The 18,130-nt window shown below is 55.7% G+C and overlaps 3 protein-coding genes across 3 annotated transcripts; 1 reads left to right on the top strand and 2 right to left on the bottom strand.

Moving 5' to 3' along the window:
* Window positions 1–32: 32 nt before the first annotated feature.
* RUVBL2 (RuvB like AAA ATPase 2) lies at window positions 33–13,116 on the top strand. The gene is made up of 15 exons (XM_084759118.1): window positions 33–240; window positions 4,538–4,592; window positions 5,909–5,964; window positions 6,208–6,349; window positions 7,172–7,301; window positions 7,397–7,463; window positions 9,505–9,611; window positions 9,692–9,785; window positions 9,930–10,053; window positions 10,392–10,486; window positions 10,572–10,690; window positions 12,226–12,345; window positions 12,518–12,647; window positions 12,768–12,882; window positions 12,967–13,116. The coding sequence occupies exons 1-15, from the start codon at window positions 229–231 to the stop codon at window positions 12,990–12,992; spliced, it is 1,392 nt and encodes a 463-aa protein (XP_084615244.1). The 5' UTR covers window positions 33–228; the 3' UTR covers window positions 12,993–13,116.
* Window positions 13,117–13,140: 24 nt separating this feature from the next.
* LHB (luteinizing hormone subunit beta) lies at window positions 13,141–14,415 on the bottom strand. The gene is made up of 3 exons (XM_084759529.1): window positions 14,070–14,415; window positions 13,653–13,820; window positions 13,141–13,440 (listed from the first exon to the last, which is right to left on the bottom strand). The coding sequence occupies exons 1-3, from the start codon at window positions 14,082–14,084 to the stop codon at window positions 13,198–13,200; spliced, it is 426 nt and encodes a 141-aa protein (XP_084615655.1). The 5' UTR covers window positions 14,085–14,415; the 3' UTR covers window positions 13,141–13,197.
* A 151-nt stretch (window positions 14,416–14,566) lies between these two features.
* Window positions 14,567–16,651, bottom strand: SAXO3 (stabilizer of axonemal microtubules 3). Its single transcript, XM_084759282.1, has 5 exons — window positions 16,450–16,651; window positions 16,092–16,292; window positions 15,846–16,004; window positions 15,199–15,317; window positions 14,567–15,012 (listed from the first exon to the last, which is right to left on the bottom strand). The coding sequence occupies exons 1-5, from the start codon at window positions 16,603–16,605 to the stop codon at window positions 14,676–14,678; spliced, it is 972 nt and encodes a 323-aa protein (XP_084615408.1). The 5' UTR covers window positions 16,606–16,651; the 3' UTR covers window positions 14,567–14,675.
* Between the last annotated feature and the right edge of the window lie 1,479 nt (window positions 16,652–18,130).

The following is an 18,130-nucleotide window of genomic DNA, read 5'->3' as shown; positions in this document are numbered from 1 at the left end:
TAAAAGGAGGAGGGGCAGGAGACGTCAGGAACCCGCCCCGGATTCTGACACCCGCCTTTCCAAGTTAGCCTCTAGGGGTGGGCGCGGCCTAGTGCACGCCCCCAGGAGGGCTTTACATATTTTATGAACCATAGAGATGACTGGACGACCGGGGAGCCTAGATAGGACAAAGGCCGCGCTCCTAGCCGACTTCCGTTTCCTCTGAGGCATTGGCGGTTGGTGTGCATCATGGCAACCGTGGTAAGTGTTGGGTGCGCATGTGGGGGACTGAGAATGACCCTCCTCACGGAGTCTGAAGGAAGAGGCTGAGGAGGACTCTTGGGTCAGAAGGAAAGAGTGACAGGGAAGATGCCTGGCTTCGAGGGAGGAGGGCTGGGGAGGACGTCGGAATCTGAGGGAGGATGCTGAGGAGGACACCTGGGTCTGAGCAAGAGATACTGGGGAGGACGCGCGTGGCTTAAGCGGGGAGAGCCGAAGAGGATGCATGAATCTGAAGGGCTGAGGAAGTCGCCTGGTTCTCCAGGAGGAGGGCTTGGGAGGACGTCTGGGTCTAAGGAAAGTGTTGGAGGAGACGATACCAAGGTCCGAGGGAGGAGGGCAGGTGTGTGTGCCGCTGTGTTTGTGGGAGGAGGGCTGGAGCCCGAATCCCTGGGTCTGAGGGAGGGGGATGGGGTCTTGACCTCTGAGGAAAGAGAAAGCTTCGTGCGGCTTTATAATCTGACAGTGAAGGCAATTATGGATTGAGAACCCTAAGTCGGCCGGGCATGGCAACGCTCGCCTTCAGTCCTAGCGCTCGGGAGGCAGAGGCAGGCGGATCACTGTGAGTTCGAGGCCAGCCTGGTCTAGAGAGCGAGTAATCAGGACAGCCAGGGCTCCACAGAGGAAAAAACAACAACAACAAAAAGAATCCTGGGTCTGATGGAAGAGCCACCTGGATACTCAGGTGTCTCTGAATGAATAGACAAGAGCCTGGGGTAGCAGCGTCTCGTTCATCCCCGCATCGTCTTATAGAAATTCCATCTTCTTCCAGAGTCTTTTGTCCCAGAGTCCTCTGAGGACCGTGAGACTAGTGCCCTGAGCCCTGGGCAAGAGAAGCCAATGGGAACCGTGTTGTGTGCTTGAGAGCACAGGACACATAGACTGGGGGGTGTGGCAATGAAGAGGAAGTGCCTGGGATCTTATCCAGAGACTATTTCTGTTTTCCAGAACCTCAGAGAGAGCGCATGTCTGTGTGAACACACAATTGTTTGTTAAAATGAGTAAGACCAAACATCCTTGGCCTGGCTTCCGCTCCCCAGACCCCCCAATTAAATACTGTCGAGTCCAGTGTGGTGGCGCACGCCTGTGATTCCCCGGCACTCAGGAGGCAGAGGCAGGCAGATCACTGTGAGTTCGAGGTCAGCCTGGTCTACAAAGCCAGGACAGTCAAGGCTACACAGAGAAACCCTGTCTCAAAACAAACAACAACAACAACAAAACTACTGTGGCCTTGTGGTGGCCCCGATTCCACCCATGGTTGAGGTCAGGTGGTTGGGCTCGGAGGCAGGCACCGCTTCCTGCTGGTCCCTCCAACACGCTGGTCCTTGGAGGCCTCCTCATTGTCTCGCTGACCCTTGACCCCTGCAGTCTTACTTTCCCTCACCTGGGCTCCATTATCTGGCCAGTGGCCTCAACAGGACTTCAAAACATGACCTCCGGTGTGAAGGGGCCCTAGGATTGCCAGGAGCCACATGGACAAAACACTGCAGACTGTGGCTCCCTCAGCAGCCTCGTGACAGATCCACAGCCCACATTTTGGGGGTTGTATGTATAGAAGTCTTTCCTTTCTTTTTTTTTTTTTTCCTTTCTTTCTTTTTTTTCCGAGACAGGGTTTCTCTGTATAACAGCTCTGGCTGTCCTGGAACTTGCTTTGTAGTCCAGGCTGGCCTTGAACTCACAAAGGTCTGCCTGCCTGTGCACTACCACAGCCCAGCTTCTTTTCTTTTCTTTTTTGGCATTTCGAGACAGGGTTTCTCCGTTTAGCCTTGCCTGTCCTAGACTTGCTTTGTAGACCAGGCTGGCCTCGAATTCACAGTGATCTGCCTGCCTCTGCCTCCTGAGTGCTGGGACTACAGGCATGTGCCACCACACCTGGCACTTTTTTTTTAATACTTTATTTTTATTTTGTGTGCATTGCTATTTTACCCACATGTGTGTCTGTGTGAGGGTGTCAGATTCCCTTGAGAACTGGAGCGGCAGACAGTTGTGAGCTCCATGTGGGTTGCTGGGACTTGAACCCAGGTCTTCTGAAAGAGCAGCCAGTGCTCTTCACAGCTACGCCATCTCTCCAGCCCCCATGTGTATAGAATTCTTTAGTATAGTGGACTAGCCCCTCCTTTAGGGCATAGAGACAGTTCTTGTTTGTTTGGTTGGTTTGGTTTGGTTTTTTGGAGACAAGGGTTTCCCTGTGGAGCCATAGCTGTTCTGGAACTCGCTTTGTAGACCAGGCTATCCTGGAACTCACAGGGATCTGCCTGCCTCTGCCTCCCGAGTGCTAGGTTTAAAGGTGTTTTGTTTCACTTTAACAGTTTGTGGTACATTCTCCAGAAACTGAGGCAGAGGCCTGAGGAGCGCAGCCTACTGGTTTCTTGCTTCTTCTGGCCTGCTCGGTGTGCTCTCTTATAAAGCCCTTCTGCACCAGTCAAGAAATACACTGCAGATTTACCTACAGGCAACCTTGTGGAGGCAGTTTCTCAGTTATAATCCTCTCTTCTGCTGGGCAGAGGCAGGTGGATCTATGACTTCGAGGCCAGCCTGGTCTACAAAGCAAGATCTGGAAGAGCCAGGATTACACAGAGAAACCCTGTCTCAATAAAAAATAATAATAATAAAAATAAAGACTTTCTCTTCCCTAGTGACCCTAGCTTGTGTCAAGTTGACATAAATCTGACCAGTACACAGGCTTTCTTTGATGGCTCACAGTTGGAAGGGATACAGTCCCTGATGACACCAGGAGCCTGAGGCAGCTGGTCATTGCTTCCTCACTCAAGAAGCAGAGTGCTGAATGGTGGTGATCCATTAGGGTCCATCTAACTAACCCCCTCTCAGACATGCCCAGAGCTGTGTTTCCATGGTGATTGTAAACTCCCATCAAGTTGATAAATGAAGATGAAATGTCACAGCATCGAACACGATCCCTCACACACAGCAGGCAGGAACTCTACCACAGATGGACATAGACTTTGCTGGGTCTTGAATTCTAACAGGGCTTTTGTTCGGCTGTGGGCGTAGAGTTTTATAGGGTTCTCTGAGGAGAGTTGAGGTTCCTAGAGCGCGTCTTTGCTTGTCTTCTAACGGCCCCGTGTGTGTAGTGGTCCATCCAGGTCCCTGAAAAGAAGATTACCTGGAGCCTCACAGCCGTGGAGTGTTCTGGACGTCCTTGTTCTGGGAGGAGGCGTGCTGAGGCCTGCTTAGTTAGTGCTGTGGTCTCTCAGCTCATAAGAAACATTACACGATGTGCAAGCGTCGACAGTTTGGATTTCTCTGTCTCTTATTTCTCTGTAGCCTGGCTAGCTCCAGACCTGCAGCCGTCTCCCTCACTCAGCCTCCCCAGTGGTTGTAGTGTCGCTGTTTCTCCAGCGCCTTCCAGTGTCCCCGAGCCACCCGCTAACCTCTGTCCTGCTTCTAACTTGTCCCTGGTGACTTGATAGAAGAATCGCTCAACACGCAGGGGGTTGGCTTTGTTTTGTTTTCAAGGCAGGGTCTCTCTGTGTAGCCTTGGCTGTTTTGGACTCCCTTTGTAGACCAGGCTGGCCTCGAGCTCAGATCTGCCTGCCTCTGCCTCCCGAGTGCTGGGATTACAGGCGTGTGCCAGTGAGTGCCGGCTTTCCAGTCCCAACATGGAGTGTCTGTGTGTGTGTAGAGCACATTAGCTCATTGCAGTGTTCTGGGTGTGTCAGGAATCAGAGTTTCCCTCCTCCTCCTTATGGCTGAATAATATGACTAGACCATATCACGTTTATTCACACATGGGCCCGGTGCCTTTCAGCTGTTCTAAACAGTCGTATGCTGGCTTTGTGGGGATCTCAGGAGCCCAGATGTTCTCGGACGTGTTGACTCACGTCTCCCCTCTGTGAGAGAGGACAGTGCTGGCTGCTGCTTCAGGAGCAGAGCCGCACGGGAGGCCCTGGTAGATGCTTGCTGAATGAGCTCAGCGCTGTAGCCTGTTGAACTGCAAACACGGAGTCCAAGGGGCGCCAGAGGGTGTGGACTGCACCATTCGAGGGTCGTTCGCGTACCCACTGGTGACCAGAGCACTGGCCTGAGAGTCTCCCTGCCGTCCTCACAGAGCCCACAGTCATGGGGACGGGCGGTTCCCTCATCTGTGTACCTGATCATGTCTATCCTGGGCTTTCTGTAGTGAGGCTGATCGCCTGCCATTAGTGACCTCCCAGCGTATGGAGGTGACTCCTGTGGGGGTGGCAGCAGGACCTTGAGGGAGGAGATGAAAAGGGGACAAGTGGAAATCTTCTGACACATTCATCCTCCTCATCTGTAGGCGGCCACCACCAAAGTCCCTGAGATTCGGGATGTGACAAGGATCGAGCGAATTGGTGAGTGGGCAGGGTTCGGGGGAGACCACTACTACTGACTGACAGACAGACAGACAAGGGTGTGGTGGTGCCCTAGTTCCAGGCTATGCTGCTGTAGGCCTGGTGCTTCCATGGGGATTCTGGAAGTTCAAGGAGTATCTTAATCATGTGTTCTGCACACGTGTGCGTGCGTGCATGCGTGCATGTGTGTATTCACATGCTCCCTGAGGGTGCACAAAGCCTGCTCAGTCCTGGTGTGTCTCAGGCCCCAGGCCTGCAGAGCACTCGGCACGTGGCCGTCAAATTCATGAACGCTCACCCTGGAAATGTCCTGTGACCCCAGCAGGTGCAGAGTCTGTCATGCTGTCCCCATTGAGGTGTTGCGGCTGACCAGGCAGCTCCAAGGAGGCCCTCTGTGCAAGAGACTGCACTCAGCTCCTATAAGACGCAGTAGAGAGCTGTGGGTTCTGCGTGCAGGCGCCTGCTGGGCTCTGATCTTTCTACTTAGTCTCTATGTAGTCCTGGCTGTTCTGGAAATCACTGTGTAAACTAAGCCAGCCTCAAACTCACAGCGATCCACTTGTCTCTGCCTCCCAAATGCTGGGATTAAAGGCGTAGGTTACCACACTCTGCTTTTGTTTTCCTTCTTGGGGCAGAGTCTCACATAAGCCAGGCTGGCCCTGAGCTCACTGTGGAGCTGAGGATGACTTTTAATTCCTGCCTCTGCCATTACCTCCCAAGGTGCTTTGATCACAGGCGTGTACCACCATGCCTAGCTGATAAATTCTACTTTTTCCCATTCCCGGTGCTTGGGTTGGAACCTGGGCTCTCATGCAGCCACGGTGCTTGCCAAATCCCATCTCTTCCAGAAGTGACACAACTCGCTGCAAGAGTGTGGTGGCTTGGGGGCAGGGTGTGGTGGGTCTGCGGCCCATGCTCCTTTGAGCTTTGTTACAGAGCCAGTGGCTGCTGCACTGGGCCCCTGTCCTCACCTGCTCCTGGGTGGCATCTGGGCTCGGGCCCTAAGCTGTCTGCACTCTCTCCCCATGTCCCTGTGGATGAGCCCAGAAATGATAGCAACAAGCTCTGGCTTGTCAGGGTGATGTGGAAAAACAGCACCTGAGTGCCAAGTACCAGGATCCTCCTACATTGCCTTCCGTGACCCTCACCAGTACCTGGGGTCTTGGGAGCCTCATCCATCTCTTGGATGCTGACATCTTCCTGGCCTCGTTTGACCAAGATGGCAATCTGCGCTCTGAGAGGGGCCCTTGACTCAGAGGCCACCCAGTGTTGCCTGGAGCCAACCACTTAAGTTTTCTTCCCTTCCTCCCACACAGGCGCTCACTCCCACATTCGGGGTCTAGGCCTGGATGATGCCTTGGAGCCGAGACAGGTAGAGCCAAGGGCCTGGGTGTGTGGGCTGCTGCCTTCCAGGCCTGGGCAGGGCTGTCCCTGGCTTCAGGCCTCTTGATTCTGTACTGAAGCACTTGCGGCCACTTCAGTGCTGGGAAAGAGAGGCACGCTGGTCTCTGAGAGTTCAAGGCCAGCCTGGTCCACAGAGTGACGCAGGGTGTGATGGGAATGTGGCGGCTCTGGAGGCAGGCAGTTCCACGTCCTCTCCCTCCCACCCCTCCAGGCTTCCCAGGGCATGGTGGGACAGCTGGCTGCGCGGCGAGCGGCTGGCGTGGTGCTGGAGATGATCCGAGAAGGAAAGATTGCAGGGCGGGCCGTGCTCATCGCCGGCCAGCCAGGCACTGGGAAGACAGCCATTGCCATGGGTAAGGGGCTGATGCTCTCCTGAGGAACCCAGTCACATAGAAGCACCAGGAAGAGGCTGTCTGGGGCCACTGAGCGGCTGGGGGTGGGTCCCCTGTCTTCTTCTAGCCTCTATGTTAGGGTCACTTTATATTGTAAGAAGGCTGCTTAAGTTCCACCCGTCTCTCCTGTACTCCAGGCAGGAAGAAAGGAAGGGCAGGCAGTACTGTGTTCATCCCTCAGCTGCCCTGGGGGGAAAGCCCGGGTGCCGCTGCATTGCAAGGTCTGGCGCAGGGTGCTGTGGAGGCACCTTGGGCTGTAGAGGCTCTTTTGGGGCTTTTAAAATTACCGCTTCCATGTCCTGTTGGCTAGATCCGCCTCCCAAGTGCTGGGCTCAAAGGCATGCACCACCATGTTCAGCAATGGTCTGTAATCATTGCTGTCTTAGTAATGGGACTAAGGAAGAGGATGCGCACACCCTTTTCTGCCGCAGTCCACTAGTGATGTAACATCACAGCCACCCCTCTTCCTTGTTGGACTCCTGCTCATCCTTCAAAACCCTCCTCGGGCCTCTGTGCGTCTGAGGCTCTCCTGACCTTCTGTCTTCTCGCCCCACCTCTGCTAAGACTGTGGGGCCAGGCAGGGAGAGCCAGGCTTCCAGCAGGAGTCAGTTGGGAAGCAGCCTCCCTACGGAGGGCTCCGTGTCACCGTGCCTCCACTGTGGCATGTGCTAAGATGGACGGCTACAGTGACTGGAAACTTTACGAGTAGGGCGGGCAAGGGGTGGAGGTACGCACGGTTCTGATGGTGTGGACGACCACAGCTGCCGGACACTGTCCCCACAGGCATGGCCCAGGCGCTGGGCCCCGACACACCATTCACAGCCATCGCAGGCAGTGAGATCTTTTCTCTGGAGATGAGCAAGACCGAGGCCCTGACGCAAGCCTTCCGCCGCTCCATTGGCGTCCGTATCAAGTGAGTGTCCTGTGGTGATATCCATTCTGCTTGCCCAGAGACCCGGGGTGTCGGGCCAGTCTGACCCAGGCTCTGCCGTCTGTCTGTCCCTCCAGGGAGGAGACAGAGATCATCGAAGGTGAGGTGGTGGAGATCCAGATAGACCGGCCAGCCACTGGCACGGTGAGTCTCTGACGAGTCTCAGTCCCGACACCTGCGCCGCCCATGCTCCTGGGCAGCCCACCTGCAGCTGGGCCAAACCTAAGGGCCCGTGTCTGTTAACCTGTTGCCCAGTTTCATGCCTTTAAAGTCAACTAACAGGAGCTGGGTGTGGTGGCACACACCTGTAATCCCAGAACTCGGGAGGCAGAGGCAGGTGGATCTCTGTGAGTTCGAGGCCAGCCTGGTCTACAAAGCGAATCCAGGACAGCCAAGGCTACACAGAGAAACCCTGGCTCGACAAAAACAAAAATAAAGTCCCCAGCATGTCTGTGAGATGGCTGCGTGGGCGAAGGTACTTCCTGAACTTACGTCAGGTCTGTGCCCAGGACTCACTGTCTGTCCTCTGTCCTACATTTGTGCGCATGCACCCATGGATGTAGGGCAGCAGGTGATCTGGTTTTGAATGTTGCATTGTAGCTGGGTGTGGTGGCACACACCTGTAATCCCAGCACTAAGGAGGCAGAAGCAAGTGGATCTCTGCGAGTTCGAGGCCAGCCTGGTCTGCAAAGCAAGTCCAGGACAGCCAGAGCTATACAGAGACCCTGTCTTGAAAACTCAACCAACAAACAAACCCCACTGTTTTGCTGGCTCTTCCTGTGATGTGTCAGCTGTTACTGAAATGCGTGGGAAAAGAAGTGCTTCAGCAGAGGGACGCTCTTCTTTCATTTGCTGTGTGTGTGCGCGCGTGTGAGCCTGCGTGCGTCCATGCGTGCGTGCAGGGATCTTACACAGAGCAAGCTGTCTTTGAACTCACAGAAATCAACCTGCCTCTGCCTCCTGAGTGCTAGGATTAAAGGAGTGAGCCCCTGCACCCAGCCCTGGAGCATACGTGTATATGTATGTTGTATGTGAACTTGCTGACACATGCAGACTAGATGACGGCGGGTGTCCTGGTTTGCACAGAGCTCTGCTTCTTTGAGACAGGCGTGCTGCCATGCCTGTGCTGGGATCCAAATTCAGGCCCCTGTGCTCTTACCTGCTGAGCCATCTTTCCAGTCCTCTGCCTGAACTTTGTTTGTTTTTAGCTTTTGGTTTTTGAGACAGGGTTTCTCTGTGTAGCCTTGGCTGTCCAGGACTCACTTTGTAGACCAGGCTGGCCTCGAACTCACAGCGATCCACCTGCCTCTGCCTCCCGAGTGCTGGGATTAAAGGCGTGCGCCACCACGCCCAGCTTTAACTAACCTTTTATAAAAGGGTTTGTGTTTTGTTTCATTTTGCTTTTATTTAGTGTGTGTAAAGATCAGAGGACAAATTGTGGGAATCGCTTCTTCCTTGCAGGTTCCTAGGTCCTTAGTGTTGGTTTCAGGTGCCCCGCCCCCCCCCCAGCCACTTTGATGGCCCAGTTTAAATTGTCTTTATTTATTGCTTGATTTTGTAATCATCAAAAAGGCTTTTTTTCCTACTGTGGTCAGAGGCTGAGGCAGGAGATCTCTGGAGCCTAGGGACTCATGTCCACCCTGGATAATATAATGAAACTGTAAGGCTGCAGGTCAGTGGGAGGGGCCGGCCTACCTAGAACTGTTGTGAGCGCCTAGGGGCATGGCTTGGTGGTACAGTGCTGGGCCCAGGGTTCCAGCCCCAAAACTACAGAAAAATCCAAATCCAAAATGCCTTTCATTTGGCATGAAAGAGCCATGTTAAATCTGATGCCTCCCTTCACTCTTTTGTGGGCTCACAGTGACACAGCAGCACACACTGGAAGGGTACAACTTAAATCCTGGCACCCAGGCTGGAGAGATGGCTCAGCAGTTAAGAGCACCGACTGCTCTTCCAGAGGTTATGAGTTCAATTCCCAACAACCACATCGTGGCTCACAACCATCTGTGATGTGATCTGATGCCGTCTTCTGGCCTGCAGGTGTACATGCAGGCAGAGCACTATATACATAATAATAAATAAATAAATCTTTAAAAAAAAATCCTGGAACCCATGTAACCAGCTCCCAAGGCCATCCCTTCCATGGGTGACATCCTCTGAGCATTTCCTGGTGTGTCCCCTTCAGGGATCCAAGGTGGGCAAACTGACCCTCAAGACCACGGAGATGGAGACCATCTACGATCTGGGTACCAAGATGATTGAGTCTCTGACCAAGGACAAGGTCCAGGCCGGGTGAGCCACTGGGACTGTGAAGGTGGCTGGAAGCAATGAGGGGAGTGGGGTCTTCTCATTCTTCGCTGTTGCTCCTTCAGGGACGTGATCACCATCGACAAGGCCACCGGCAAGATTTCCAAGCTGGGCCGCTCCTTCACACGCGCCCGAGACTATGACGCCATGGGCTCCCAGGTGCTCGGCTGACCCTTCCCCTGGCACTGGGATGTTTTTATCTCTTCTGTTACCTCATGGGGTCTGGATGCTGCGTTACCTCCCAGTGTGGGCCCCCTGGTGCCTGTGCCCACACAGCCCTCACCCCTGCCCTTGGCCCTGTAGACCAAGTTTGTACAGTGCCCTGATGGCGAGCTCCAGAAACGCAAAGAGGTGGTACACACGGTGTCCCTCCATGAGATCGACGTCATCAACTCCCGCACTCAGGGCTTCCTGGCCCTCTTCTCAGGTCAGCCGCCCCTCCCCAGCCCGCTGTCCCCTTCTGTCCTTCCTTTCGTCTCTGCCGTCTGTCCTTTCTGGGGCATTTGAGGGTCCTGGCCCTGCTGCAGTAGTACCGTAGCCCTTCTCCCTGGCATCCGTCTCTGTCTTTGCCCACCCTTGCCCCTGGACTCCCGAGTCTACAGCTCCACCGATGCCCACCCCTGCCCCTGGACCCCCGAGTCTACAGCTCCACCGATGCCCACCCTTGCCCCTGGACCCTCAAGTCTACAGCTCCACCGATGCCCACCCTTGCCCCTGGACTCCCGAGTCTACAGCTCCAGCAATGCCCACCCCTGTCTTTGGCAGGAGACACGGGGGAGATCAAGTCGGAAGTCCGAGAACAGATCAATGCCAAGGTGGCCGAGTGGAGGGAGGAGGGCAAAGCGGAGATCATCCCCGGGGTGAGTGGCTGGAGCCGAGGTGGGGGGTGTGCGGACCTGGGGAGCGCGGTGGAGGGGAGCTCGATCTGTGCCCCATGGCTTCCAGGTGCTGTTCATCGATGAGGTCCACATGCTGGACATTGAGAGTTTCTCTTTCCTCAACCGGGCCCTGGAGAGTGACATGGCGCCTGTCCTCATCATGGCCACCAACCGAGGCATCACTCGGTGAGCAGCTTAAAGGTCTCTGGGGAGAGCGTCCTCTGGGCCTCGGGGAGCTGTGGTGTCCTCGGGATAAATGGACTGTCTGCTGAGTGCAGTCACAGCTAACCTAGCACCCCCTGTACTGAGCGTGCCTTCAATGTGGTCCCCACAATCCTGGGCAGATATAAAAGCTGTTCAACTTGGAGTTCAGAACTGTTGGCCAAGGCACCCAAAGGTACCCCAGGAAATTTCCCCTGAGCTGAGCACAGGGGTGTCATTAGATAGGCCACTTAGAGCCAGCCACTGGGTCATCACAACGCTGAAATTTTGACTGAAAGATGCTGTGAAGTCTTGGGCATGGTGGCGCCCTATGTGGCCTGAGGCTAGAGGCTTTTGAGTTCTAGGCTAGCCTGAGCTACATGAACCCCTTTCTCAAAAGAAAACAGATGGCTCTCAGGTTAAGAGTACATACTGCTCTTGCAAAGGACCTGTGTGTGGGGAGCCAGGCTCCCTCTGATGGTAGTTCATGTTTTTAGCCATGGCATCGGTTTTTGTTTTTGTTTTTTTAAGTTATTTGTATATGCTGGGCACAATGGCACATGTCTGTGATCCCAGCACTAGGGAGGCAGAGGCAGGTGGATCTCCATGAGTTCGAGGCCAACCTGGACAGCAAAGGCTACACAGAGAAACCCTGTCTCAAAAAACAAACAAATAAACAAACAAGCAAAAAGAGTTATGTGTATATGTATGGGGTATATGCAAGTGTGCGTGTAGGTGTGGGCAGAGTCCAAAAGAGTGTGGCAGGTCCCCTGCAGCTAGTAGTGAGCCACCCAGATGGGTGCTGGGAACATGCCTGGGTCCTCTGCAAGAACTACGCGTTCCTCACCATCTCTCCAGTCCCTTTTCTGATTTACTTCTATGTGGGTGTCTGTGTATATGCACAAATGCTTGTGGTACCCACAGATGCCGCAAGACGGCGTCAGATCCCCTGGAACTGTAGCTACATGCAGTTGTGAGGAAGGCAGAGGCCAGACAGACAGCCCTGACAAGCTGGGACCTGGCTGTTTACCTACCTTCACCCCACTGCATTACCCTCCTTTTACAGAGTAGGCCAGCAAATCTGAGCAGCTTGCCCAAGGCCATGGATTTGAAGGTGGCAGGGTGGGAGGAAAGGCAGCCTTAAACCAGAGGGGGGGTGGGGCGGGGGGCAGTCCTGAGGACCCCTTTGCCTGCCGGTGGTACTCACCTACAATCCCCAGTCAGTATGTGTGAGTTTTTCCCCAGCCCCTGAAAGTATGTGACTGGTGGGTTGGATTCTGTCCTGAGCCTTCTCACTGGGGAACAGCATTCTCAGGTGTGTGGCTCACCTGCCTGTGACCAGAACAAACTGATACGGGTCCCATTGATATCAAGGACTGTCTGGGCTTGCCGGGACACCAGGGAACATGACAGCCACTAGCACAGCTGAGGAAGGCTGCCTTCCCAAGTGGGCTATGATGGCCAGCGTGGTTTCCGGAAACATCCATTAACAGTCTTCCCTGACCCCCCCCCCCCCCCAGGATCCGAGGCACCAGCTACCAAAGTCCCCATGGCATCCCCATTGACCTGCTGGACCGTCTCCTCATTGTGTCCACATCCCCCTACAGCGAGAAGGACACCAAGCAGATCCTGCGCATCCGGTGCGGCATTCACCCGGCCTCTGCATCCCAAAAGACCAGTGTGGCACCCTAGCCGTGGGGAGAGCTGGCAGACGGGGTGGGGTCAGGAGCCTCATCAGCTGTGGCTCTGAGACCCAGTGTGTGCTGTAGGGATGGGTGGGGTGATGGGCCATGCCTGTCTGCCTGCCCACAGCTGTGAGGAGGAAGACGTGGAGATGAGTGAAGATGCCTACACAGTGCTGACCCGCATTGGGCTGGAGACCTCCCTGCGCTACGCCATCCAGCTCATCACAGCGGCCAGCCTGGTGTGCCGGAAACGAAAGGTTAGCCGGGAGGACTCGGGGGGCCTAGGGTAGCCCATGGGCGTAGTGTGTGGATTTAGTGGGGGCTGAACCACAGTAGGGGCTCCATGCTGGCAAGAGCTGAGTCCGGCCTGTCCCCAGGGCACAGAGGTGCAGGTTGATGACATCAAGCGAGTATACTCCCTATTCCTGGATGAATCCCGCTCCACACAGTACATGAAGGAATACCAGGATGCCTTCCTCTTCAACGAGCTCAGTGAGTGCCAGTCGGACTGCCACTGCGGGAGAGGGCTACATTGGGAGCACCCTGGACCTCTGACCTTTGGCTTTCCCTCTGCAGAAGGCGAGACAATGGACACCTCCTGAGCTGACACTAAGCCCCAACCATCCCTGCCCCGTTTTCTACAAGTTCTGATGACACTGTGACTTTTTATAAAATGGTTGGAAACTGGAGCTCTGCCGTGTCCTCAGAGCCCACAGGCAACACCCATGTGCAGTTGTAAAGCCTTTATTGGGGGGGGGGGGGCAACACCTGCTAGCTCCAGGAGATAGAAGAGTTGGGAGGTGGGCCTCAGAGGAAGAGGAGGCCAGGGAAGTGGGGGAGGTCACAGGCCAGCGGTTGTGTCCTAGGACCCCCACAGTCAGAGCTACTGAGCCGGCAGGGCCCACAGCGGCAGCTCAGGGCCACAGGGAAGGAGACCACGGGGTCCACACCAGGTGGGCAGCCAGGGAGACGGACAGATGCGAAACTCAGCTCACGGTAGGTGCACACTGGCTGGGGGACAGGAGGCAGGGCAGCTGGCAGCACTCGCACCTGAGCCCAGGGTGGAAAAAGTCTTCATCTGAGAGCCCTGCTCCCCCCACACACACACCCACGCCCCAGCCCCAGTTGTGAGCTGAATGTCTACTTGGTCTTCCATACCCCCACAGCAGCTGTGATCCCTGCCCAGGTGCCATCCCCTGGACCCCACTGCCACCACCTGTCTTGGGTCAGAAGTGGTGTCCCTGCCCGTCAGGTCAGCTCACCATGCTAGGACAGTAGCCAGCACAGATGCTGGTGGTGAAGGTGATGCAGACCGGACAAAACTCATTCTCTGCGGCCAGGGTTGCGTTGACAGGCCGGCACAGGGGCCGAAGGGGCCCTCTGGAGGCCCACGCCACACTTGGGCACAGCAGCAGCCACAGCAGCAGCCCCTGGGACATAGCCAGTGTCTCAGTCTAGCCCTGACCTGGCCTGTCCATCCCAGGCTCTGAACCCACCCCGTATAATACTGATCCTGCCCTCCAGGACCCATCACCCGCCAACAAATCCATTTCCCTCCTGCTTGGAGTCCACCAGCTAGGAGCCCCTCACCTTCCCACCCCTAACCCTAGCTCACAGGGTTGTCCATCTATGCCAGTTGGGGTCCAGTGGGGTTGGGAGGCGCCGGGTCCCGGTCTTACCTGGAACCTCTTCATTCTTGCTGCCTTCCCTACCTTGGCCACCTGGGCTTTATACCTGCGGGTTGTGGGGGTGGCAAGGCCGCCAGGGAGCGCCTGCAGGCCTGGGTAACCTAGACACTAAGCTCTTTGGGGGCGAGACAAGGTCAGGGAGGTGAGGGACTAGCTCAAGTGTCCCAGTGAGTCGGCCTCACCCTCAGCCCAGGTGTCCGGGCTCTGCTCTCATAGGAAGGACCCCTGGGTCCTTCAACCCTTATGGGAAAGGGGGGGCTCTACATGCTGCCAGCTGTGCCCCAGCGATGTTGGAGTAAACCTCAAGCTGGAGGCTAGCCCGCTCTCATGCTTGGGTGCAACCGTATAGGATATGGATTGCGTCAGCGTCAGCTTCCTCCCGAGCGGAATGGACTGCCACATTTACTAAACGTCCAACCAGAGGTAGAGCGCCACCTCTCACCCAGCCCCCTAGAATCAGGATGCGTAGACTGAGTCCAAATGATGGGTGTAGTTTCAGCTATAAAATTCCTTGATCAATAAGCTCTGCCTGGAGGAGGGTCCTCTGCAAGGCGAGGGAGGGGTATGTCCGGGTTGACCCGCCCACAAATCCAAGGCTCACACCAGCTCCGCCTTGCCACTCCCGTAGCGGGAGTTTTCAGTGCAGTAGGCCTTGGGGACACTGTAGATGCCTGGCACTGGCTTCGAGTGGGAGCCGCCCCAGGATGGGCAAAAGTGGTCCACCCTGCAGAGCGGGTGCCCCAAGCGCTTATAAGACTCCCGAGTCAGAGGCAGGGCCCCCAGGTACGGCACGGCCGGTGGCGCTGGGCGTGCACGGGCTGGATGATTCCTCCGTGAATCTTCACCCAGCTTCAGTTGGCGGGAGGCCTGCGGCTTCCTCAGCCAGTCACTGTAGCTCGTGAATTCCTGCCCGGAATATCCAGACAATTCCTTCCTGTGGGCGGGGCAGCAGGTGAGTGGCGCGTAGAGCCGCTCAGTTCGGATCTCAGGGGCCTGCAAATGGGTTCTTGCTGCCTTGGAGGAGCCTCAGTTTGGGTCAGTACTGTGGCTGCGAGGTATGCAGTTAGTGCTGCCAAGGAGAGGGGCTTGCTCACACTAGCACCGGCGGGCGCCAGCTCACCTGTGGAAGTCTCGTGCTGAGGTGGTCAGATAGGGTTGGAGGCGGTCCAGCATGCCCATCTTGCACACTGGGAAGGGCTGGCCGGCTAGCTCGGGGTTCCTCGTCCAAGGGATCAGGGCCTGTGGAGTAGTGAGGAAAGGAGTGAGATTGGTACTCTGTTAAAAGCTCTCCCACCAGTGCCTCAAATCAGGGTCCTTGGGAGCCCTGCACCCTATCCAAACACTTAAAGGTCAAGAATCTGAACTCCCGCTGCAGCCACACCCCCTCCCCAGTTTCCCTCCTGGTCAAAACAGTTAACACTGACACCGGACATTAAGTGCATCTTGAACGACAGTTCCACCTCATCCTTTCTCTCCAAGCAAACCTAATTTCATCTGCTAACCCGACCCTGTCTCAGATTATTCTAGTCTACCTCTGGGGAGCAATGACCTAACTTAGTTCATTGCATAGGCACCCACAGCCTCAAGAAGCATTTCGATGTTGCCCTGTCTCCTCCACAATTCAGGCCTCGGTCCCCTGACCCCCAATCCAATACCTTCTAGCTACACCATGCGGTGCAAGCTTCCTCCAGGCCAGAGGCTCAACCTAATTCCTAACCCTTTGGCAGTCCAGGCACCGTTCCGCAGTGCCCACACAGTCCACTCTACCTGGGAAGGGCCCCCACGGTGGTGGTCAGCGAGCTCCGGGGGTTGGGGGTCCACAAAGAGAGGGGCACACTGGTCCAGACCTGGCAAGCCTGTGTACTGTGCCTTCGTCTCGCTCTGTTTTTTTGTGATCAGAACGTCCCAGCCGTGGTGTCTTCTTAGCTACAAGAAGGTGGCCCGTGGGGGGGGGGCGGGGGGCTCCAGTGTCCAGCCCTCTGTCCCCTGGACCGCGGGATCCCAGAATTCTACCTTCTCTGCGAAAGCCTTGACGCCCACTGACCGCCTGGGATCCTCGTGCTCCGCAGCCTTGGGCTGGGCACAGGGCCCACCTTTCATCTTGGGAGTGTTTGCAGAGCCCGAGGTGGTTTCCCATCTCCTGATGACTTCATCAAAAGCCCAGATGTGGGGGTCTTGCTTCCCTGCTGCAGGCAGGGGTGCCCCGACCGTAGACTAGGGAGAAGGCGGTGCATCAGCCCAAAGACCCACGAAGCCGGCCCATTTCCTTCTCCAGTTCCTGGTACCCAGGCTCCCAGAGCCCTCTTTCAGACAGGAACCTCACCCTAGTCCTCTTTCCACCAGGCTCCCCTTTTCCCCTCAATCCTCTCACCTGTAGAGTAGGCGGAGGAAAGGACACCGTTGGGATCCTGTGGTGGGCGACCCCGCTGCTGGTGAGATGCCAGTTGGGCCAGGATCCAGGCATCCCAGTTTCAGAAATGGGGTACCAAGGGGGGCCATGTCGCAGAGCTAGCGTGCGACCTGTCATGACCCTCCCCCTTTGACGGAAGCCAAAGAGCCGGCTTGTTGTGGCCGTTGCCCCTGGTAACAGAACCCGCCCACCCTGAGCCGAGCCAATGGCGTGTGGAGAGTTCGGGGAACGCCCCCCCCCCCCCCCCCCGATTAGGACTTTTAAAGAGGAGGGTGAGGAGACCCTAAGAAAGATCCCGCTGAAATAGATACTTGGGGAAAGGTGAAGACTCCTCCCTACAGAGGAGGAGGAAAGGGAACAGCAGGTCAGGGGAGGAGACGCAGCAGACAAGAAGGCAGGCTGACTGGACCTAAACGCCCCTTTCCTTCAGGGCCCCTAGCCCTCCGGCTGCCTCCTCGTCTGCCAGGCCTGCCCACCCCGGAGTAACAGTTTCCAGACAGCCCTTTTCCATGAAGGCCCAGCGTCCCCAGTCCCGCCTGCCTTTCATTTGCCTGAAAACTTCCACCTGGGTATGGGGGCTGGGGGAGCAAGGGAAAGAAATACACCAGGAAACACTTAGGAAGAGGCGGGGGGGGGGGGCGGGGGGCATAGTCTCCTCACCCACAGAAAAGAGACGGGAAGTCAGAGAGACTGAGAAGGTTTGAGGGCGGGAATAGGGCCACCCTCCGAGCATCAGTGGCGGCTTCTGCCTGGCTAGTGGTCCAGGCTCACTAGGGACAGGAGAAACCGGCCTTCAAAGAGTATGTTTATACGTCCTCCGGTGGTGCCACAGGCCTGTTACTCCAACACTTAAGGAGACTGACGCTCGAGAGTTATGAGTCTAGCCTGATCTAGAGACCCTGTCAATCCAGGGGTAATTGCACACACCTGTGATCCTGCCATTCAAGTTTCAGGTCGGGGCTGGAGAGATGGATCAGCGGTTAAGAGGTGCTTATTGCTCTTACAGAGAACCTAGGTTCAGTTCCCAGCAACCACACGGTGCCTCCCAACCATCTGTTCTGGCTGCTGCAGACCCCATGGTGCACATTATACATACAGGCAAAATACTCATTACATATAAAATTAAAGAAATCTTTAAAAAAATATATTCCAATCATCCTTCGCAACATATGCCAGTTCTAGGACAGCCTGAACTCCATGAGACCCTGTCCCAAAACATAAAAGAAGGTGGTGGTGGTGGTGGTGGTGTGTAGGTCACTTGATGGAGCACTTGCTTAGCACGCAGGAAGCCCTGTGGCCCATCCGCAGCACTGCATACATCTCAGGCAGAGGCAGGTGGATCTCTGTGAGTTCCAGGCCAGCCTGGTCTACAGAGTGAGCCAGGGCTACCCAGAGAAGCCCTGTCTCAGAAAATCAAAACAAACAAACACAAAAGTTGGTCACCCCTCCACTGAGCTGCAGGAGGCCTTGTCAACAAAATCAAAGTGAAACAAAGAAGACGGGGTCTCTTCTGCTGTGAGTTATCCACGCCTGTGTGCACTCCCGGGATGGTTGAGCTCACTACTCAAAAGAGACTGCTGTGTTCCTAGCCAACACTTGTCTGCCTTGGCCAGGTCAGACTTCTTTAAGCCCAGGCTCCCAG

This window comes from Acomys minous (genome assembly GCF_964271855.1).
Source record: "Acomys minous genome assembly, chromosome: 2".
Lineage (NCBI taxonomy): Eukaryota > Metazoa > Chordata > Mammalia > Rodentia > Muridae > Acomys > Acomys minous.
The sequence above is the reverse complement of the archived record's forward strand: the minus strand, read 5'-3'. Positions and strand labels throughout refer to the sequence as shown.